This window comes from Lepeophtheirus salmonis, chromosome 12, assembly GCF_016086655.4.
Source record: "Lepeophtheirus salmonis chromosome 12, UVic_Lsal_1.4, whole genome shotgun sequence".
NCBI classification, from domain to species: Eukaryota; Metazoa; Arthropoda; class Copepoda; order Siphonostomatoida; family Caligidae; genus Lepeophtheirus; species Lepeophtheirus salmonis.
The window spans coordinates 9,150,545-9,174,988 of record NC_052142.2 but is presented as its reverse complement, the minus strand read 5'-3'; the positions used below and the strand labels follow the sequence as shown (position 1 = coordinate 9,174,988).

General features: G+C 32.7%; 2 protein-coding genes and 1 long non-coding RNA gene across 6 annotated transcripts in view; 1 reads left to right on the top strand and 2 right to left on the bottom strand.

The window, feature by feature from the left end:
• Positions 1–5,007, top strand: part of LOC121127167 (uncharacterized) — a 114,000-nt gene extending 108,993 nt beyond the window's left edge. For all 4 annotated transcript variants that reach the window (XR_011782502.1, XR_011782503.1, XR_011782501.1 and 1 more), the window contains one exon: positions 4,847–5,007. This is a non-coding gene — a long non-coding RNA (uncharacterized lncRNA). The remainder of the gene's footprint in view (positions 1–4,846) is intronic.
• LOC121127163 (organic cation transporter protein) lies at positions 4,809–7,361 on the bottom strand. The gene is made up of 4 exons (XM_040722523.1): positions 7,138–7,361; positions 6,543–7,087; positions 6,117–6,438; positions 4,809–6,058 (listed from the first exon to the last, which is right to left on the bottom strand). The coding sequence occupies exons 1-4, from the start codon at positions 7,310–7,312 to the stop codon at positions 5,001–5,003; spliced, it is 2,100 nt and encodes a 699-aa protein (XP_040578457.1). The 5' UTR covers positions 7,313–7,361; the 3' UTR covers positions 4,809–5,000.
• A 158-nt stretch (positions 7,362–7,519) lies between these two features.
• Positions 7,520–11,799, bottom strand: LOC121127164 (uncharacterized). Its single transcript, XM_040722526.2, has 3 exons — positions 9,750–11,799; positions 7,981–8,845; positions 7,520–7,898 (listed from the first exon to the last, which is right to left on the bottom strand). The coding sequence occupies exons 1-3, from the start codon at positions 10,952–10,954 to the stop codon at positions 7,884–7,886; spliced, it is 2,085 nt and encodes a 694-aa protein (XP_040578460.1). The 5' UTR covers positions 10,955–11,799; the 3' UTR covers positions 7,520–7,883.
• Positions 11,800–24,444: the final 12,645 nt, after the last annotated feature.

Here is a 24,444-nt window from a genome sequence, read left to right as displayed (position 1 = left end):
CTAGACAATAACAATTCTTCAAACCTTAATATACAGTAAATATTCCGAACTACGCAATTCTCTAAAACGAAAATTCCGTTACGTGGAAGAAACTCTCTTGCATTAAATTATTTGACTTCTTTTTTATATCAATTTTAACTTCGTACAACAGAAATTCCTTTATCCTTAATCCTGAAGCCTTTTGAGGTACAATATGGTCAAAACCCATTCGATATACTGAAATTATGTCTCCCCAGAAGAGTAATTTTAAGTACATATGTATATATAAAACCGTAATATGAGATGCATAAACAACACATATTTATGTATCTAGTTTGGCATCAACTAGTTAATACAGATAACATGATACAGCACCCCATGAGCTTGTTGTTTGTTTCATAAATATTTATATAAAGTCTACACATAAAGTTTACTTAGAAAATTGTTTAGAATTTAGAAAAATGTCGTTAAAGAATACACAAAAGATGATTGTATTGACGGTCGAACAACGATTGAAGTGCATCAAACTGAATGAAGAGGGTCACAAAGTTTGTAGAGCACACAATACATAGGTAGTTTAATAAAGAATATGAATGTATTTTATATTATCTTAAGGTTACAAAAATTCAAAACATTCTTGGTGTTGGCGAAACGCTAAAAAATAAAGAGAAAATCCTAAGTGATTCTAATTCTGGTACTCTATCTGGTAAGCGTAAACTACTCGTGGATCGTCGTTCAAAATACTGTTCCTTAAATAAAAGAGTAATAGAATGTTTTATGGCCTGTCGTTCAAAAAATTTCCACTAACTGGACCTCTCATTAGGGAAAAGGCAGCTACTTTCGCTTTGATATGGGGTTGAATGACTTTGAACCGTCTCAGGGATGGCTGCAGAAGTTTTTCTCAAGGAACCAACTCAGCAGTGCTGTTTTGTGTGGTGAAGGGGTGGAAGTTCAACCAGAGAATATTGAAGAATGAAAAAAGAATCTGTCTGTACTCTTGGAAGGCTATCAAGCTAAATATGCGTTCAATTGTGACGAAACTGGACTTTTTTCTGAACACTTCGAAGCCACTATTATGGCCACAAAAAGAAGGCGCAAAAAATGGGGAAATGGCCAAATATCGCATCACAGCTTCCATGTCAGGTGAGAAGCTGCAACCTTTAGTGATAGGAAAAATTCTAAATCCAGGATACTTCTTGCAACGTTCCAGAAGTAAGAGACAGGTCAAGTATGAATCCAACAAAAAAACCTGAATTACCACCGACATATTTCTGTGCTGATTGAACTATCTGAGCTACAAAATGCAAAATAAAAATATAATGTTATTTATGGACAACTGTGGATCTCATCCACCAATAAGACTCTCCAATGTAAAGCCAGTGTTCTTCCCCCACAAACGCCCCTTCCCATCTACAATCTATGGATGCAGTATAATTCAAGATGTCAAATTAGTATATAGAAAGTCCATGCCCAGAATAATACTTGTGCGTATGGATGATTGCAACACAGCTAATGAACTAATGAATACTATTCAGTCCTTAATAATACCACCGTTGGAGAACTCAAGCTTTAGAATAAACGGGAAGGTGGGCTTCCAAACATTCAAACATAAAAGTTGAAAGGTTGCGTTTAATTCACATAAGAATGGGTCGGAAACAAATGTACACAACAACAAAAAGGGAGGCCCAACTCATAACTTTAATGAAATTATTATATACAATAAATGAAGGAAACCGATTCTTCCGCCCGGTAAGCTTTATCCAAGGCGATTTTTTTCAGGCCGATTAATCACGTGCAAATTTTCGTAAGGCAAATTTTCCAATGTGAGCTTTCTTGACACTCAAAGTTTCACCAATTTATCCTAATGGGATTAGTTAGATTTTTTTTTTTTTATCTTATCTTATTATATAACTGATTATGATATTTTTTCACATTTTTCATTTTTTTAATTCAAATATTTAAAAGTCTGAATTGACGACCATTTTCGTAGAAATTTGCCAAAACGTCGAGTTCTTTAGCGATTACATATTCCAAATTAATTGGAATGGGGTTTCTGCTGCATCTACAAGCTCACTAAGCGAAAAACCCGCCTTTCTTTATTTAATGTAAATAATAATCTCACTTATGTAATTACTAATGAGTTCGGACCAGAGACAAAATAGGTATTATTTATTAATAATAGATAAATTTCATTCGATTTTTATTGATTATTTTTTTATCGGTATAATATCTCCTAGTTATGTCACTATTTTTCCCCTGACCAATTCTTCTTTTATTTTAAATAGTCAATTAATTTTCAAAGATTTGCGTGTATATTGGTAATAGAAACATAAAGACCATTATTCCTCCAAGTGTAGTGAGCTTTACAGTTTTCCTCGCTTACATCTCTCATTTCCTCGTTTTCTCCAACGATCCAACCTTTGAGTGCCTCCCGAATCCTCTCAGTGATGTGTTTCAACACATACAACCTGCCTCTTGTTTTGATAAATCCTGCCTCATTACAAAGTGGAAATCACTGCTCTTACCTAATCTAACGTTATGCTTTTTCGTCTATCCATGAATCTTTTCCAATATGAATAATCCATAATTTCTAAAAACTAATATAGTTGATAACGGATAATTAAGTGATTAGGACTTCTTCCATTCTTATTGCTGGCGTGTTTTTTTTAAATCTATATTTAGATTCTTCTTCCAAATCTTTTAGATTATTATTATGTCAATATGAATCTGTGTAAATATGATTATAGTTTTATATTGTTGTTGTTCTTATATATTATTTGTTCCTGTTTATATTAATTCTCTTGTTGCTACCTGCGTAGTGTGTATGTACATAATAACTCTTTTGTTTTAGTTGATTAAATGAAGTCTCAGTATGAACAATTATTATCCCGATATCTCTTTATATTATTACAATCCAACGGAATCCACACACAAAGACTTGACTATAACCCCAAAGTATGAAGATACGAGAGATTTCCCTCTTAAACGGGATCCTCTACCTTTGAAATGAATTTTGTTTCATGCCTGGGACTTGGGAGTTAAATTTAACTTATTGAATCCCTCCTTTGTATGAGGACTCTGAAGAATAATCCTATCCTCATTTCAGTCTTCGTTCGTGTAATCTTCTCTAGAATTTTAGGCTAAGAATAATAATGTACAAGTTTCCATGGTCCAAAAAACATACACAATTCCATCAGTAAAGTATAACTTCACAAGAATAGAACATGAATATGGGACTGCAGCTGTCTGCCGATTTATTTCTGTCTCTAGTCCTTTTCTTCTAGTAGTCCTTGAAATTACCTATTTTGTCTTTGGTTTGAACTCATTAGTCATTAAATAAATGAGACTATTATTTACAAAGTTAAATTATTTAAGATGTAATTTATATTAAAAAATTGAATGAAAATTTTTACAAAAAAACTTAGCAGAGAGCAAGGTTAATATAAATTCAAGGCTAGACCATCATGTAATTGGGCATGCTAGAACTTTCAATAGATGTATTGTACCGACTGCTGGGCAAGACAGGCAGATTTTGACAAAACACGTAACCACTCATTTACTAAGATGTCGATATTAAAAGCATGGTGGAAGTCAAACATCACATGTACATGCGTTATCGAATAACCTTGTATTTTTATTAATCTTGGTAGAAAGTATATTTGTTTTTTTTTCAACTCAATAAACACTTCTATTTCAGCTATTGCCCCCTGCAGTTTTCGTCACCTTACTTAATGTAAAAGAATATGTACTAAAGGGAAAAAGTTCATAAAACACCTGATTTAATACCTATGTTATTATAAAAAAAATTATTGGCATGAATAAAGTGATATGAAACACCATTACCTAAGAGAACTTTTGTTGATATTTTAAATATGCTCATAAATATAATTTAGTAGAACCCAAGTTAATAGAAATACAAAGTTATACCATAAGGTATCTACGACATATGTTTGACTTCCACCACACTTTTAATATTGAAGTCATAGTAAATGAGTGGTTTCGTGTTTTGTCAAAGTCGTCTTGCTCATCAGTTGGTACAATACATCAGATTGAAAATTCTAGCAACCCCGACTACATGTTTCTCTAAAATTCCCCTTGCCCCCTCCAAACAGATATTAATAGGGCTGTAAATCGTAAATATTTTTGCTATAACTACCCCCCCCAGAAAATTTGAAAAATATTTGAGGAGCAGCCGTGAGATGAAGGAAATAAACACAAGTCCTTCTCTGAATCCAGTATGTACATTGGCAGGAATTACTCCATTTTCAATCCTTAAATCTACAACAAAGATTTATTCTTTAAACTTCTCAGCTTTACTCCCTGCCATTCATTTATGAGCACACACTAGTTGTTGCACTTCATATTTAGATATTTTCTCCTCAAGAATAATGATAATAGCTTTAGAAAATAATAAAAACTAATCAGGCTACCACCATGTTAAGTATTGTCTTTTATTTACTTTTAGATCATGACGTAGGGATTTTTTTTTAAATAGATAGTAATGTACCTTCGGTTTTACGAGTTGGTATATTTAATAGTCATATGTATGTACATCCTTTTAAATGTAATCCCTTATTGAATATATGTTTTAGTGTATGATCGTACCCCCAATCCAAAGGTGTTCTTATTGACTTTACTCCGGTCCGTTACTTCCGTCTGTTGGTGGTGTTCGTAGAACATTACACAACAACAACAAAACTTACCCCAAAAAACTCTTAGGATTTCCACCCCTACATGTAACACTTTCTACCCCAGACTTAATCAGTACTATAAACAAATAATTAATTATATTACACTTGTTTGAATATGATTATGAAATTGATACGTAATTAAATGCTCTCTTACAAATATATTTCGATTTTTTCAGAATGGCGTGCAAAGAAGAGGGACAGTAAATGGAAAAGTTTATTGGAGGTGCTACTTCAACGCAGTCTCATGTTTTTAGACAAATAATATAAAATATGCATTATGAGGAATTCATTATAATTTTTTTTAAAAGTAATAATAAATAATTGATAAATCTAACAACTTTTTAATGTTGGTATCATAACAAAACAACCTATTCGCTTCGCATCAGGACTATCAATGGGCGCAGGAGAGAGTTGACTAAATTTACGACTAGCGCCCTTCGGCAAAACTAACGTAGGGCCAGCAATATTCTTGTGTACTGCACCATCTTTCTCAGTGGTAAATAAAAATGGTTTCGAACCAATGAAAGTATTCTCACTAAACCCACCAATAGAAATTTGTTTTTTAGTCATACCATCTATTTCCTCTCTATGAATCAAGGTTAAAGGGGAATTACTTCTTGATAAATACGAATCTTTAGCTAAGTGGCCCTGTAACCGATCTTCTTTATAAATTTTTAAACACCGATCTCTGCTATGAATAGTCTTTTTTGGAGTAGGTGCCTCAACATATATATCTGGCACACGAGTTTTGCTGATAATAGATCTTTCAATCTCGTAATGTTTTTCATCATTACAGATTATTTCTCTCTTTGGCTTAAATACACAACTATTGCGCAAAGAATTACTGTATAACTCTTTAATATCATTAATACACTCTGGAAGTTTAGATCCCAATGTTTCCGGAAGGAAAAATGACGCTAATCCACTAATAATAGCCAAAAAACCCATGAGAATAAATGGAAGATACATTGAAATATCTTGCAAAGAAGCAATAAAAGGAGCGCATATTCCACCTATACGACCACACATTGAAGCTATACCCACAACAGTATTACGTAATTCTGTGGGATACAACTCAGCCGTATAAAGATATAAAATTGAAAAGGAACCAGAGACACAAAATTTGCCGAAAAGTGAAAATATTGACATAATAATTCCATATTCAAATAGACCGGCGCATATACACATAACTCCACTCATAAAACTATATACTACAAGCAGCCACCTACGTCCTAAACGACTTAACAGAAGAAAAGTAATTATATAAGACGGAATTTCCACCAAACCAGATAAGAAGAAGTTTATATAAATATTTCCTCCTAAGTTAACAGATATCAATGATAGTCCATAATAAACCATAGTAATACTGAACCAATTGTAAAACATGACTAAAAAAAGAAAATTAGGGGGGAAAATTATTTCAGTATCGTAGAATTATGTACTCACTGAGAGATATTTTTATCACAGTAACGCTCTTCGAAATTTCTTTCAACTCAAGTTTATCTCGAGTAATTTCGTCATACCATTTTATGTTATCCAATGTCTTGTATGATGTTGTTTTGCCATTCAATATGGCACCATTCAGTAGAATATTAATTGCATCATTTTTTTTACCCAAAGAAAGTAACCAACGAGGAGATTCGGGGATGATAAACCAACACATTATTGCCATACCTGTAAGAATTCCTACAAAAATGTGTAAATAACGCCATTCTTGTATAAAGAAAGCAAAAAAAGACAGCAACATTTCACCTCCAGCAAACGGTATCTGTTAGATAATTAAAGTATCAAATAAATATGCTAGGTTAAAAGTGAAAGGTTAGTAACGCATCTTTAGCACAACGGCATAATATAACCTAATATTTTACTCACATTCAAAATTATTCCATAAAATGCCCGTTCTGACGGATCTGCCATCTCAATCAGAATGATAAAACTATTCGTGAACAATGATACGTTAAAAATCCCATTAAGTAGCCTTAATATAAAATATGACTCCAGATCCTTAGACCAATATCCACCAATTATTAGAAGACTTGATATAACTAAGCTTCCAAAAATTGTTTTCTTCCTTCCAAATTTATCAGATATAACCCCCATTAATACTGAACCGATCAATAAACCGAACATAAAAGCGAACCCCAGAAATTGTATTCTACTAATAGAAGGTTTAAGAGGCCAATGATCAGGTATATCAAGACAAGGAGGAATATCAAACTCCATTATGATAGAATTGTGATATTGTGAGTTATCAAAAACATGTTGCATACAGGCATATGAGTTTGATGTATCGAAGTTGCTATATTCACAACTGTTAGAATAAGATCGATAACGATTGCACCGTCGCTCTTTAACGTTATATTTGTCTTCCCATTCCGGTATAGCAAACTTAGCAAAACTCAAATTATATTGTGTATCTATATAAGTACATGTATAATACAAGTTAAGAAAACTGTGAATAGATTACTTTCAACGGTTTCACACTCAGGAATTAGACATCTGTAATTATGCGGCAAGAAAGCAGTGAAGGAGAGAAGAAATGTACTCATACTTCCAACAATTGAAACAACTGATGCCCCGAAAAAGGTAATAAACTGCCACCTCCCAAATGATCCAATGTAATCTTTAATCACGCTATCCATCTCTTTGTAAACTAATTATCTTGTACAAAATTCAACAATTTCGACAGTAAATAAATATATTGAACAATCTTTCTGATAAAAAATAATACTTACCACTTATCATTCAAAAATAAAAACGTAAGATAAATAACTATGTATAAAAAGAAGATATCTATGTCCTTATTTTTCGTTCTGTCATAATAAAAAATTGTACTCAACATGAACGAATTAGCATAACACTTAAGACTACCCATCTGCATATGTATTTGTAATTAAAAAATATATATTTAAGTTAAAATTAAGAGCTATATATTATAAACTCATTTCCACATCAATCAGCGTTGCGTTTTTATTTTTTGGAAATGCCCAAAGGAAATGTTTTTAATGACTATATTTTAATCCACACAATCACATTTTTCTTTTCAAAATAGGAGATTTTGTGTAAACTGATGTTAATTGTTTACGAAAAAGATTGTTACAAGAATGAAACTTTGAAAAACGCCTTGTATTGATGACTCTAGAATAGTTCCCAAAAATTACGAGACGCCGAAAGGTCAAAACGAGCCTTAATTCCCAAGAACAAATTTCGACCTTAATCATCTTCATCCTAAAATAAATAAATAATATTATATTAGTTTAAGGTATGGATCTCCTGAAGAAGAACAATATATATGAATAAGAAAAATTACATCGTCAAATCCGAAGCAAGTAGCCATGTCGTTTCTTTTCTTCGCTAAATTAGAATATTCCTCATTCGGGGCCCTCAAGCTTGATACATCACAAATGTTGCTGTCTTGTATAGCTGCTGTTTTACCTTCTATAATTTTTATTGAACTGTTACTTTCACTATGAGACTTGCTATTTCCTAATTGAATAACTTCCAAAACAACATACTGAGAACCATCATGACTCTCTACTGACATGACTTTATCACTTTCTTCTGAATCAACTGCTTCAACATCATCTTCTCCTACTTCGTCGTCTTCATCTCCAGTAAGTACTTCAACTTGTTGTCCATCTATAATTTGAATTCGTCTTTGGCGGCCCATCTTAAGCGCAAGAGCTTTTTCTTGAGCAGAACTCTCAGGATCGTGAAGTGCCATGTGTCTAATCAAATTACCTTTATGACGAAAAGATCTACCACATTCATGACACTCGTGAGTTTTCTCTTTAGGTTCAGGAGGTACATAGTTAGGATTATGATATAAATTCTGGTGGCGTTTTAATAGTTGTTTCTGACGAAAAGATTGATCACACTGATCGCATAAATAGGGCTTTTGATCAGTATGAATGAGCATATGAGATTCAAGATGCCGTTGTGATATTGAAGAATACGGGCACAAATCACATTTAAAGCATTTTTCTCCGTCATGAGTCTTTTTATGAACTTTGAGAGTATAGCGGTCAGGGAACATTTTACCGCACATTTTACAATGCATCGGGATTTCAGAGGTATGAAGTTTCTGTACATGAAGGCGAAGATCTGTTTTACGACCACAAGTAGTAGGACAAAATTCACATTGAAACACAGGTTTATCACCTGTATGTATTAATCTAAAAAGATAAGACAAGGTTACATAAAAAAATATTATTGATTTCAAACACTTTTAAAATATAAGCATTAAGGAAATATCATCATTATAATACTTCAAATTTTTAAAATCCTCAACACAATTCCTTTATATTAATAAGAAGTAATTAATATCTTATTGGTCATGACATTTAATAAAAGTTGATATTTATTTAGTATTTAATTATTACTACTTCATTTTGAGCATTTTAAAAATCTTATACAAAGGGGCACGAGGAAACTAAATATATGTATATATATATATTCCGAAAGGTAGTGTGACAGTATATAGTTAGGGGCACAACATATATAAATTTAGAAGGGTATTCCTTTTTAATTAATTTTTTCCCCGCCCAGATACCATTTTAAATTTATTAATAAAATTCCACACTCAATATACATTGCAAGTACCCTTAGAGTTATTTTTGATTTTTTTGTAACGTATCTCCATATTGTTTCATTACCGTAATTGAGATTGATATATAATCTATTACATCAGTAAAATAAATATTAATTTAAATATTAACAAGACATTTAGCTTGATCTCGAACATATAATAGTCGTAATTTTTAATATTAATAATATTTGAAAACTAAAGATATTGGAATTTTAGGAGAATTTGTTTGCATAGTTAAGTGATTATCCCAAAAAAAAAAAAAAATTTAAAAGAAGGTATAAAAACTTTGTAGACAAACTTAAGGTTTAAACGATTTTCACCACTAATGCTAAAAACTATAAGTAAGGAAAACGGACTCCTTCCATAAGATTAAAAAGAAAAGATATCACATTATTCATGGCTATTACGAATTAATCCCATAATAACCTACAAATATCTGAAAGTCACAGATGTAAATAAGCGTGAAAGATGATAAATGGCAAGTGATATACCTATGAGCTTTGAGCGAATTACTCTGTGTAAATCGTGCATGGCATATGTCACACTCGTAGGGTTTCTCTCCAGTGTGTATTCGCAGATGCCTTTTCAGTTTAAAGGTGTCAGGTGAGGCATATGTACAATGAGGACACTGAAATGGCCGTTCTCCCGTGTGACATCTCATATGTCTCTTAAGCTTGCTTAATTCAACACTCTTATATCCGCATTCAGAGCACTTGTGAGGCTTTTCGTGAGTATGACGATATCTTACATGACGCACTAACTCCCCCGAAGTTGTAAAGCAAGACTCACAAAATTTACACTTATGAGGTTTAGTGCCAGTATGCGTGTTGACATGGTTTTGTAGGGATGCAAGAGTTTTAAAACCTCGTTCACAGACTGAGCATTTGTGAGGACGTTCTTCTGAGTGGGATTTCATATGTCGAGAAAGTAAATAACGCTTAGGAGTGGTGTAGTTGCAGTAGTTGCACATGTGAGCCTGGGACACACACTGGGAACGCTTATTTACTTTGAGGCTCTTCCTCTTCCCATCCGACACAGTCTCTACCTCCAGCTCCACCCCTCCCTCCTCCCCCTCTTGCCCACTCTCCAACACTCCACTCCCTCCAAACTCGTTCCCCTCATCAAAGTCGTATACACCAGGACCCACAGAACCCTCTCCACACTCGCTCAACATAACCCGAGGAGCAGCTAGTGGAACAAGAGAAGCAAGAGAAGAGAGAGCAACAACCTTCTTCTTCTGCTTCTCTCCGCTTGAGACGGAAGGAAATGCCTTTCCTCCCTTCTTTGACTCCTCCTCCTCCTCCTCCTTGAGCTCCTCCTCCTCCTTGAGCTCCGCCTCCACTCTTTCCTCCTCTTGGGGTTGCTGCACAATCAGCACGTAGGACACCTCTCCAGGGTTCGTGTCTGAGGGAACGATCGTCACCGTCTGGTACTGATCCCCACCCGCGTTGAGCATTACACTTGCCCCACTCGACCCACTCTTGTCTGCCGAACCAGACACGGAACCCGAGGCACCCTCCTCTTCCTCCTCCTCCTCCACGACCGACAATCCCTCTCCTCCCACTTCCTGGTAGTAATATTGTCCAGTGCTCTCATCTACGAAGTAATGACCTCCCAAAGTCTTCTCCCCAACCGATGGTCTCATGGCCCTGGAAGGGTAGCCCACTTCCTCGGAGATCGTCTCCGATGAGGACATTTCCAAACACTTAGTTCTCTTCCTCTCCTCTCCTCTCACAATAACAAACCCAAGGGATCACAGCTCATACAATTCACCCACTCCACAATTCACAATAGCCAGTAGCCAATCCTCTCTTCCTCCTTCCTCCTTCCTCCCTCCTCTCACTTCACTTTCCTCTTACTTCACCTTCCTCTTCTCCTTCTCTTTCTCAGACCAGCCCTACGCATGGAATAGTATGGACCGCTCAATGCAAGGACATCTCTATACATGGACAGTGGACTCCAAAACACATGCTTCAAAGTATGTCTAAACTAAATGGGAAAGAGGAGGCAAGATGGTTCCAATATTAAGAAAACAAAAACTATGTATATTAATTATGTTTAGGATTCACATAACCTCAATCCAAAAACATAGAAAATTATTTAGTTTTGTTTTAAAATAACTTTTATAATTTTTAGAATTCATCGTCTTTTTAAGTGTCTACGATGAAACATATTATCTTCAAAGTGAGCCTGAAACAGTATTATTGTTATTCAAGTAAACATTGAATTTAGCAGGAATTCTTATTTGAAATGTCTTGAATGATCCGTAGTAGTACATTTTGGAAGTTTAGCAGCTCTAACTGACAACTTTCGCCGAATTTTGCCTTTCTAAAGGAAGCCATTCTTGGAGGAGTAAAACTTGAAGTTAATTTGTAGATTTCACACTCATTCATGTAATTAAAGACAAAATACATCACCCTTATAATGAGATAAATTAAATTGATTTATAATTAATGTTATAAGAGACGTAATAACAATGAACTGCACAAGAGATGAAAAGAGAGCACATACAGAAGTTTTAGACGAATCAGAATTAGAGATAAGAAAAAAAATTATTGATTGATATACATGACGCCTCTTTCCGTTATAATCTCTGTGGGTATACCTAAATGCTTTAGACATACCCAACGTTAATAGAAATAAAAGGTTAGACGAAGATTAATAGAAATACAAGGTTAAGCTATCATGTAATCAGGCTTGCTATAATTAATAATTTGATGTACCATACCGACTGCTGGGCAAGACAGACAGATTGTGACATCATAGAGAATAAAACAGTATATTAACACCATATAATACTAGAAATTATATTATTAATAGACAGATAATAGTATATACTATTTGACATTACTATTAAAAAGCATGGTGGAAGTCAAACATCAATGGGAAAAGTGTTATGGTATAACCAAGGACAATTATAACGAGGATACTTTGAGTAGCCACAAATCATAAAAGATTCCATAACAGCGGCAGCCACTGTAGGAGTAAATTCTTCTTCCTCATTTTCGAAAACTGCATTTATTATGGGAGTAGTAATTGATTTTAGATAATAACTAGCATGTCCCTCGGTCATTCTTAATGACTTTGCTTGTTCACAAGTTTTATCATTTTCTAACAACCGTTGTCGAATGTGAAGTGAAGAAATACCATTGACAAATACATCTCTTAGAAAATTGTTCTATGATTTTTCGGCACTAACATCTTTCAATTCACAATTTTGACTCAAAAGCTTCAAAACCTATATATTAACCCAGATTCTATTTTCGGGTAGATAAGAGGTATCTTGAGAAAGTTTTATTTTTCACAAAAATTGACTTTAATGTTCCAAACGCCGCTTTATATATTTCGAATTCGGATATATAAGAGAAATATTTTTTGGGGTTATATAATTATTGAGTATTTCCAACTTTAAGGCAAGTTTGGACGTTCGCACGTGAAAGTTTTAATCTAATATTCCCATTCTTGGTCTGCCTTTGATGAGCTTAGATTGTCGTTTAAATGTTCCGACTTCAAGTATTTTTCCATGTTTGCAAATGTTAAATAAATTATCGTAAGAGTAGACTAAGATACCAAACAGTTAACTTTAATTAACATTTGTCGAGTGGACAATCAACAAATAAAATAAGTACATTTAATAATAATATGGTATATAAATTAACAATTATACAAAGCTTACAGAATAATTTAGACAAGAACCAGGTATCCTATATATAGAGATCATTACTTTAGTAAACAAAGAAACAACACATTCTTTCTTTGTTTACCCATCCATAAGAACATAAAAGTAACTAGTAGGGGTACATCAATATAGTGATGCACCTGAATTATCACACCACTCAAGAATGCACTGATAAACTTAAGGAAATTAAAATACAAAGCTGTTCTTATCAAATTTAATGTAATTTATTATAAGATTTATTAATATGGAAGTCAAAGAAATCAAATTGATGCATACAAGGTGACTGAAACAAATTTTAAATATAAAATCAGTTAGAAAGAAACGTGAATCTTAATGTCATGACTTTCTTTTTGGGATGATTATGATTTCTTAATTTTTTTTCAAGGTATTTATTCATCCACATTACACGTATACTTACATACACAAATAAGTAAATAAAAAAAAACAAAATTTGCATTCATATACAACATAAGGAAGCATTATAGCTTACAGTTAATTTCCTTTTTTAGACCTCTAATATAAACACCTCATCAGGGATATGACTTAATATAAATATATATATATATATATAGCACACACAAACATTGATCACGACGAAAATCCAGCTAATAGTTATATAGTTGAGACAACAACTAAAATCGAAGGCATGCAGTACATATAATTATAATTATATAGAAATTAAAACAAAACAGGAACACTCAACGAAAATATCGTAAAAATGATTTAAAAGTAGACATATAGAAATAACATAAAAGCAAAGGATGTTGACCCAGAGACAAAATTTCCATGTAAAAGTCTTGATGCAGTCATTCCAAAAAAAGGATACCACAAATCCCTAAGAAAAGTGATCATTTCATAACCTTACTACGATGATGTTTGTCTTGCCTGATAATAAATTCCACGGTTTTAAAGTGTCGTTTTGAGGCAGAAGGAAAATATTTAATTAGATCACCGGAATATTCCCACCCCGAGTCCTGCAGTCGTGGAATCTTCAATGAGAATGCAGTGTATCTCGATGCAGCATATAATATACTTTTCCTCAATTCCACCCCAAGCAACGCCGTGGCCTTTTAGCTGCCCTTGTCAGTAACTTTTATGCTTAACCTTATCAGTTCCCTCAAGATTTCCAATGCAGGGCAGTCTACAAAAGCATACACTTCGTCATTAAATAATTTGCCGCAATCTTTACAGGGATAAAAAAATTTGATTGTTCTCGTTGAAATCTGAAATTGTTAGGTAAACTTCATTCCATCATAGATACCACGTAATGACCTTAATACCATTATTCTCCATTTTTGTGGTACGCCTAGTTTGGAGATATAATAGTACAAATCGTTGTTGTATCAACAGGTCCAAGTGGCTTAAAATTACATTTTAAATGCCAAGGGACAAGGGGCAGATGTAATGCTGCCTTATTTTGCAGAGAAAAAATAAACCTTGGAGTAAAAAAAAAAAAAATATCTGGACTCATGTCATGTAGTGTCATGACTTCATCCCTCAATGAAAATCGTTCTAACTCTTCAGGTGCTAGAAGAGTTTTTTTAAATATTTTTGTCTAATAATATTTCCAGTACTGTTTGAGTCGTAGGTAGGCAATTTACTCCACTTGACTCTGTGAGCTGCCATCCTTTCGGTTGAGATAGCCCCGATGAATTATGAACATTCTTCTTCCTCGTTGAGTCCATAGCAGTTTAAATATTTCTAGAAATATTGGTGATTTGTTCCTTTTTTTTTGAAAAGCTTTATTTCTCAACGTTCACTCTTTTGTTGAGGAAAGGTTTCACTTGCATTGCTAGAACTCAAGCGAATATTCTGTAAGATTCGCTGACGATGGTTAAAGGACGCCAATTTTCAATTTTCGGAATTAAAATAAATTAAGAATATTGTTTTTACAGTTCTGTGAATACTTCTCGTTCAATTTTGTTGGAAAACAAAAACTTTAATTTCAACCATCTTTTATAGCAAGTCTTGAGCTCCATGATGAGTTATCAAACAATAATCCACCAGTAAAAGATGAATAAAGAAACTTTCTAAATAAACTCTTGAATAAGTAGTTGGTATCTGATATCTCTAAAATATTTAATTTTTATTATTAAAATATATGATGAATAAATATATAAACGTTTCATTATAGCCGTTTGCTTGATCATTTCAGTTCAATACTCTTCCTAAATCAAACTTGTGTCATTCATTAATATGAATACTAAAATTGCTGTTAAAATACGACACTGGAGAAGAAAATGATGTTCTTCTTGACTTAATAATATTAATTCCTTAGATGATCAAAACAGAACATTCCTTCATTTGAATTTAATATCATGTGCTGTAGTAGAGTCAATCTTTCTCGAGTTTAAGTCATAACTAAAGATTCCCAGGTACCAAGTTACCATGCCTTCGTGTCCTCCTGCTATTTTATCAGATTAATCATACGGTATCCAACTTCATAGCAATACATGGAGACGATTCTATCACTTTACAAACTAAATCAAACATATATCACTTTACCATATAGTCATTTCCTCTCAATATTCCTATCAATATAGTCATTTCCTCAATTTCCGAACAAAAAACTGACTGAAATATGCGTTATAATACCTTAAGGCCATAATTATCTCCTGATTGACATAATATACATACAAATATCTATTTACATATTAATTGACCTCTTCCTACGCATGTAATACACTATTCTTATCATCCCAGTCGCAGAGAGATTCTTAGCACATATTTTTTTCAAAAAAAGTAATCATGCTTCTGAGTTCAATTCCTCATGCTCCGAGATGAGTTAGTCATGATACCTCTAATCTAAGACATCACCCGTATAATATTTCCGTATCATTTCCTTGAACATATGCTGACTGTAAGCTGGAGTATATTACTCAACCTTTATCGCCCCTTGGGAGAAATACTTATGGTATCATTGTTCAAAATACTGATGTGATTATCAGCTGCCTGCTTTATTATGATTTTTGAGGGTATAACGAAAGTATTTATTAGCGAAATGTTTAATGAAGATATACTTCGTATAAATGACTGAGACATTTTTTATCCGTTACAGTAGATTTGAAAACGTCACACTCCATGAAATTGTAATTCATTATGAACCATATTCTCAGAATAATAGCTAATGAAACGACAATGTAGAGTAGTTCGAAATATATTTGAAGTTCCAAGTTTAAAAACTAAGGCTTTAATTAAATTTAATCTACATACTAAAAAATATACCATCATGCATTTATGTTAAATATACAACATTAAACAATTGGAATCATATAACTAATAACATGTTTTCTGAACACCATTTCTTGGGGCTTATCAACCATAACTAATCCTTAAGTGATAAACAAGTAATATTTATTGACTATGTAATATTGGAAAACCTAATGATAATACACAAGTCTTTAAGTGAAGAAACTAATGTCAGACAAACTAGTTACGAACCATCCAAAGCTACTACTCCCGTTTTTGTGAACATTTAAGCACTTGTTTTTGCCATTTAATGAGTTGTGTATCACTATTCTTGATAATTTTGGCTAAAATAGAATCATATTTTATGATTATATTTAAAAAAACATGAATACTTACTGTTAGAGGGTACAAAATTCAGAGTTCCGTTTCGTAATTTGGTATAGATGACTCTAAATATGCTGAAAATTATATTAACTAATTTACCATGGTGGTATTTCTATAAATTACATCATTACCAACATCCTCCATTAATTTAATGATGGTCTCTCGGGAAGGGAGGGGTTTACCCGTGTATTTTTCCATAAATTTTTTGAACGTAGGATGATTAACAATGGATAAGGTTACATCAAATGAAATATGCATCTTTGTGAGATCAAAGTTAAAGTCTGACATGATGTATTTATTTATTAATTTGATTTTATAAATGAATATCCATACTCTCGATATAAGATAAGGATAATGAGTGGCGTGTCATTCTAGATCGGGGACTAAAGTCACATTTATATCGACAAATCCAACAAGCCATCTGTTTCTCATCCGGTAAGTATTTTCCAAATTAATCGGCCGCCATTTTCAGAAATCCAGACAGAAGGTGACGTTATTTTAGGTATTTCATTCAGTTTTTTATCGACTATCAGCATCTAATATTATATTAATATTGAATAATAAAGGCGGGAATGATAACGTACTTGATAGAAGAAGATGTATATTATTTAATCAATGATGCCATAAGTATTTATTCTCTTCTCCTCGCACGCTTATGTATTCTTTACCAAAATTATATTTACAGAAATTGAACTTCATCTTCCATTCAATCTACTCTTACTTTTGTAGGCACATAATTGATATCCAATTTTTGTTTGAGCTCCAACAAATTTGAAAATTAATCTTTTCTTAAAATTTTTTGGGCCCTTTAATTTTATTTCATCACTTTTCGTTTACGCCTCACCTCAGCTATTGCCATTATACTGGTCCTTTGTTTTATTGTCACTTTTGTTTTTAGTCCTAGAGATGGTATAGTAATTGTTCTTAATATACGTCTTTTTAGTTCTCCATTTTTTCATTTAGTTTCTGTTTAAAAATCTTCATGTTTAAAATGAAGAAAAAACAACTATTTTAGAGCTATCAACGAACTTACCATCTATATAAACATAAAATAATAATTGTATACCTATAAACACACATCAAATATCATTAAAATATATATATAGTATTTTTTACGAGGTATCTAATTTATTGGAATAGCTGATTTCCATTTATTAAGAATTTCCAAGTATGATATCGAACTTTATGCAAAGAAGTTCTGATTTTATTCATCTTAAGCTTTCGATCAGATATTTCACCAATGTGGCAACAAGGAACACCACAATTTGAAGGCATATTTCACGTGGAGGAAGAATAATCAATTTATATGCAAAAATATTTATCAATAACAAATTAACGATAAAAGAATGTTGTAATGAATACTTGTAATGGAGATATGCGTGATTTTAAATGTGAATTGTTTATCCAGATGTTAAGTAATCCATGTCCTAATATATAGTATAATTAAGTATCACTGAATTGAGTTATAATTTTATCGATCACAATTGTTTGAATAAGTTTTGTAGTCGAATTGAACCATTTTTGGAATTCGTATTGTATATTTCCATCTATGTATGAAGAAGTGAAGGTTTCCGGATTTTTTTCATCAATGAAAAATGAATGGTTAATTCAAATTTTATGGTGTCTATAACTTTAATGGACTGGACTCCAAAGATAATTTGTTATGAAATCTGGAAGCATATTAACTTGGAATATTTGGATATAGCTTCATCTCACGTTCACTATGAAGAACCTTCAAGCAACAACAATCATCAAGAATATAAAAATATTTTCAAGGATGTCTATTATCATCTAGGAATAACTCTAGAACAGTGATTTGGAACTGGCGGCCCGGGGCCGTATACGACCCTCGTCCTTACTCTGTATGGCCGGCAAATAGATCAATAATAATTAAGAAAAAAAAAGTTGTTATTATAACTGATAGAGGGTGCCCTATGCAAACAATATTAGGGCCCAGACTATCTTTAGGATATGAGAAGAAAAAATTCAAGAGTCGTGTCCACTAGCACCAGGAAAAAAAGAAAATTTGAATGAGGAAATCGTATTTTTCAGCCAAAAGGGGGAAAAGAGTACCTCTTCACAAAGTTCAAAGGGAAACAATGGGATATATTTATCTAGATTTCAAGGAGACATTAACAGGCCTAAAAGATTACAACTTAAATCGCCATTACAATACCTTGCATAGACTTAAATTTGAGAAGGACACTGGAGCTGCCAGAGCCGTTACAGTAGCAGAACTCCATTCTAAAGTATGTCAAGAGCAGGACATATTCACAAAAGTCACGACCTTTCAAGAGTTAGCCATCACAGCGTGTTATCATGTGGCACTCGAACTTACAAAGGTAACGAAGCAGCTGTTGGATGGGGAAGTGGTTAAGACGTGCGCAGTGAAAATGGCCAAAGCATTTGATGACAATAACATGGTTAAATACTTTGAAGCTATGTCTTTGTCCAGACGCATAGTAACACACGGGATTTTTGGCATCCACGATCATGTCGAGGTAAAATACTCTATTTCAATTAATGCAAATTGGTACCACAAAAATTAACATTGACATGCAATCCATTGTGAGCCAGCTAACCAAACCATAGGTCTCTCATTATTTTCATTTATTGTTGCTATTATTGAATGTCAGCTATTTGCACTTTTTTTTTAAAGCAAACTTTTTTATATGAAGGAGTTAAAATTCTTTTTTGCACTTTTTTAAGCAAATATTTGTCTTTGTTGCTTATTCAGGACATATAAAACTGCATTTATATGTAGAAAATAGTTTATGTTTGTGTAATAAAGATATAGATATAACTACATATAATATGTGTTCTTATTGAGAATCATTTGTAGTGTCAATCATATCCAGTTATTTGAAGTGCGTGGTCATGTGTCCTCCAATGATAGTCATGAAATTTTTTGGCCTTCTTTATGATGGAAGTTCCCGTCCCTCCTCTAGAAGGACGTGGACTTCCCTGCTTACTAATATATTACACATAAAATGGGTAGGTCTGTTAATGACTCGTAAATAGAGAATGGAAAGGTTATATGTAGTAGCTAGATTTTTTGACTTTTTTAGATGTATTTTTCTTTCAATTTTTCAAGAACTACTGCAATCATCATCATCCCTTTCCATGATGCACTTTGTTTTCCTATAATGAAATTGTTTGCATAGTGTATAGAGTGGGAAGGCAAAAATGAGCAGTCAAGGAATTGTTGAGTACAGTTCGAGTAACTTTTTATGTTTTAGGATTTTATAACAAACTCTTTTTTGTATATTGAGAGGTGTGGTACAGAAGCTTTATCATTCAATATGAATGGTAAAATATGTATTTAATGAAACCAAGGTTATGATTACATGATGACATATGTTATGGATCCATATTCGGACAACAGCCAATTAGAATAAGGCTAAATTTGGCCCAAAATTGGTTGTTTAATAATCTCCATTGAATCTTGCAACAAATGGAAAATATTTTTGCACCAAACTGCTAAACCTGATCTTCCATTTATGCAGCAGGTTGGACGTAATATAAGTAGCAGTGATGATGAGATGTAACCGTCTAACAAGACTTTGAAGATTTTGCCAACATCAAATTTCCTTCAACTACTAATGTGGACATATTTTACCGTGTTTAAAACTACCAATACTGATGGAAGGCAAAAATTACTCAATGAAAATCTTTCTAAAATCTTGGTTAAATGTCAATATAGTATAAAAAAAATTATGAATAAATTAAGATTAATATAAAATAAGACAAATTACTTTAAATTACTGTTAAAAAACTGTATTTTTCTTTAAATAGAAATTGCTCAATTTTGAAATTTTGGGTGCTCATTTTGGCCCAAAAAATCGTAAGTCTAATAATAATTAATAACTCATGTCTGGGACTACTATAGCCCTGTAGGTATGAAAAAAGAGGATACGCTTTTCCTAAAAATGTTTGACTTCCACCACGCTCTTTAATAGTGACTTCAAAGAGTAGAACTATTACAATATATCGCGTTCTTGACTAATACTATTAGAGTATCGCTGTGTTTCTCTTTGAAATCATATCTGTCTGTCTTGTGTAGCAGAAGGTATGGTACATCAAATTGAAAATTCTAACTAGCCGGATTACATGATGGGATAACTATTAGTTGGTTTGTAACATTAAAAAACTGTATTTAAATCGTTTAAGAGAATAATTCAATTTTCTTTAGTTAGAGAATATTAGGTATATTTTTCTAATAAAGAATACCATCAGTATAGCGAAGAAATCAATAATAAATAAAGAATAAGTGAATGTTATGGACAATACATGAAATTCTCATGTGAAAAACATAAACTTACAATAATATCTTAATTTGTCATTTATCTTAAATATGGAGTTCGGTGTAAAACCAAATATGATCCATTGAATAAGCCTATGTTTCTTTGTGATTGATACTATTCTCTTCTGAGAGATACATGTTTTAGTAAATATTTGAATAATACTCGGGAAATCAAGTTATTTAAAACATCTCCACTTTCATATGGCTTTAAATAGTTTGTAATCGCACTGGTTAACAAAATTTCATTTTTTTTCTTCTTCCATGGACTTTGACAACGGATTCTTAAAGAATTGGGCATGTTAATTTTGAATATATACATAGATTTGTCTCATCACATCAAATTTTTGTGCTATCTGGTATTTGATATTCGTGGATGTTTACATGAAGAGGCTATAATGATACTAAGTGTTCATGTTATGTACGTATGTATTTATCTCTCTCTTTGACTCGAGTACCTATAGTGTGTTAATATATAACTCTTTGTGTTCTATTTGATATTAAAAATTCCTGGATGTTTACTGTTAGAGCATGTTCGCCTGCTTTACATCCTTTCTTTTGGGTAGAACGTTGATTAATTAATAATATGCAATATTATTTTTAGATAAATTATATTCTCTTTTTATCATACAGGAGTCAATTTGCACATTGATAAATATACTCGCTAATGCCAGAGAAGTGAAGAGAATACATTTTAATGTTCTTCCAATTACAACCCAGTGCTGCCATACATATATATATATACACAAACCCTACCCTACAAAACACTCACTCGTTTACGAGTAACATCAACCCTGGAATGAGCAAATCTTTAGTTATAATCAGCAGATAATATTAATACCAACATATTTGAGGGTCTGTGGTATACTTTATCATTAGAATTCTTAATTTTAACGCTTCTTACTAATCTATCAGAACCTGGAAAATTACAAACTATTAATCCTAGAAACTAGTCCTTCTAACCTTGGATGACGCAACAAAACAAATTTTCCTTCTCTAAGCTCATCTATACTTAAAACTCCAACGTTTAATTTTTTATTTGATATTAGGTAAGACTTGAATCGAATAATCCAGGACAATGCTCTATAAAGCTTTGTCCAAGAAATAAAATAATATATAAGTCGGTATAGTCTTTATAATCTTCTTCAATAATATATGATATTTGATACATCTTTTTCTTCTGATTTCACTGTTTTTATGAAGTAGGCCAATGTTCTTTTGGTAAACCAACCTGCAACATCTCTCTGCTAGCCATATCTGCTGGATTATCAACTCCAGAGACATGGTTCCAACATAATGTTGGAATTCTTTCCTGAATTCCATTTTCACTCTGTTGGCCACATACGTCTTCCATGTGTCTGGCTCAGATTGCAGCCAGTGCCAAACAACAGTAGAGTCAGTTCAAGTATCCACTTTATCAGCCTTATATGGAATTATTGGTAAAAAAGAGTGATCGATAATTTTTGAAGACAAAACTGCCACTTCGAGTTCGACCATAGGAATAGTAACTTCCTTGACATGCCTTAGTCTTGTATGACTAACAATAAAGTGAATATGAACTTATTCGTTTAAACCACGCACTCTAAGATATGAAATAGCTCCATAGCTTTTATTTGACGCATCACAGAAGATGCAAATATCGAGTTTAGTGTTTTTATCTATGTTTGTAGATACACTTCTGGGCATGCTAAATTTCTGAGTTTTTTTTTAAATCGTCTTTCAAAATATTCCATTTCTTTTATATCTCCACAGGAATTTCTGTATCAGAATCATAATTTCCTTTCCATAGAAATTGAAGTATGACCTCTGCCGAAAATAATACTGGGTTAACAAATCCCTTTGGGTCATAAAATTTAGCCTATTTTGATAAGATGATGCGTTTAGTAAGTTTTTATTTCGAATAAATTCCTCAATATTAAGAAAAAGTGTATCTACTTTCGGATCCCAAATATATTCTAATATTATAGAAATATTCATCGACAACCTACGGTCTTTATTAGTAATTAACTTTTCATCTAAAAAACTCAAAATATCTTCTGAATTACTCTGCCATTTTCTAAGTACAAACTGACCACTTTGATTCAATTCCATCAAATCAGCAACCAACTTCTGGCCTTCTGTAGTACTATTTAACCCGGTTAAAAAGTCATCAACATACATATACTCTACAATTATCTTAAAAGCATCCTTAAATTTTGTTTTATATTTAATTTAATTCCACTGAACTGCCCAAAATGCAGAATGGGCTGCACTTGCCGTTCCAAACACATGACATGTATGCCTAAATTCTTTTATAGGACCATTATAATTTTCTCTCCAAAAAAACCTCAGTAAATCGAGATCCCATTTGCTATACATTTTTGTAATATCTGACACTAGATCAATTTTATGAAAGGACTACTTAAAAAGTAAATCAATGAGATCTAATTGTCTGGTTGGTCCTTTATGAACCATAATTCAGTGAAAGTTCTGAATCAAATTTAATTGAGCCTTTAAAAACTAATCTAAGTTTAATCGTTAACGATGACTCCTTTATTACAGCATGATGTGGGACGTAAAAAACCCGATTTTTATTCATTAATTCTTCATAAGGAACCTTCTCCACGAAACCAATATCAATGGACTTTTTCATAACATTATGATGTTCTTCACACAATTTTCTATTTTTTCAAAATCTAGACTCCAACAAATTATATCTTTTAAAGACCTGGTGTCTCGAATCACCAATTAAACCTATATTTTCTTTCAGAGGTAAGGGAGCCTCTATTCTTCTGTCTACGAGCCTTTTAACTCTTTTTTCAAAAATATCTTCAACTCGTTTTTCATTAATGGTTAGTAAATCCTTTGATTCACTCCAAATTCTTCCGTCCCCCAGATACGCCTTAAATTAGGATCATCGTTTCATTTTGTTATGTCTTTCACATTTATTTCTAAGAAAATAGCTACCAATTACCCAGGCAAGCCTCGAATTTCTCCCATTTTGTTAATTATGAGTACCAAATCTTGTGGAGCTATTCACCAAAAATAAAAACATCATATTATTTCATATATCCAATTTTCCAGGTCAATTGATATTATTTGCTAGAGGTAATTTTATTAAATGTGGTCAGTCTACGGCCACTCTTTGTATTTCCATATGATAATCAGACAAATTGTTTACTTCGTATGCAGAAAATTGTCAAAACTGTGAATTCATGTCGATAATATTTATTAATTTGACCAGTCATGTTATCTACACCACTTATAGAAAAAGGCAAGAACATTATGAAAACTGCCTTAGAAGCACCACTACGCACCATAGTAAGCAATGCAGGGGGTGAAGGCTCTGCAATTGTAAAACGTGTCAAAGAAGGCAAAGGGTGGTTTGGCTTTTAAAGTTCTTGACCTTTCAGGCATAGAGCCTTAATGACACTGTTTAAAATTAGACTTACTTGGGAACCTTCATCAAATATAACTCGAACCCCAAATTAAGACCCCTGATGTAATACAATAGTTCGAGCTGTCATTAACACACTTTCTCATCAGAACAGTGTCCTAAATTTTGATTATTTTCTAGAGGAACAAAATGCCTTGAGTTTCACTTGGAACACCTTCCATAAGATTGACATTGACTCTCCGAGTGTCCCAAACTAAG

Excerpts from the sequence above, each read along its gene's own strand:
- LOC121127163 (XM_040722523.1), bottom strand. The coding sequence starts at position 7,312 with ATGGATAGCGTGATTAAAGATTACATTGGATCATTTGGGAGGTGGCAG. Across the intron at positions 6,439-6,542 it reads TTTATGGAATAATTTTGAAT|ATACCGTTTGCTGGAGGTGA; the intron begins GTGAGTAAAATA and ends ATTATCTAACAG. Across the intron at positions 6,059-6,116 it reads TGTGATAAAAATATCTCTCA|TCATGTTTTACAATTGGTTC; the intron begins GTGAGTACATAA and ends TTCTTTTTTTAG.
- LOC121127164 (XM_040722526.2), bottom strand. The coding sequence starts at position 10,954 with ATGTCCTCATCGGAGACGATCTCCGAGGAAGTGGGCTACCCTTCCAGG. Across the intron at positions 8,846-9,749 it reads AATTCGCTCAAAGCTCATAG|ATTAATACATACAGGTGATA; the intron begins GTATATCACTTG and ends TTATCTTTTTAG.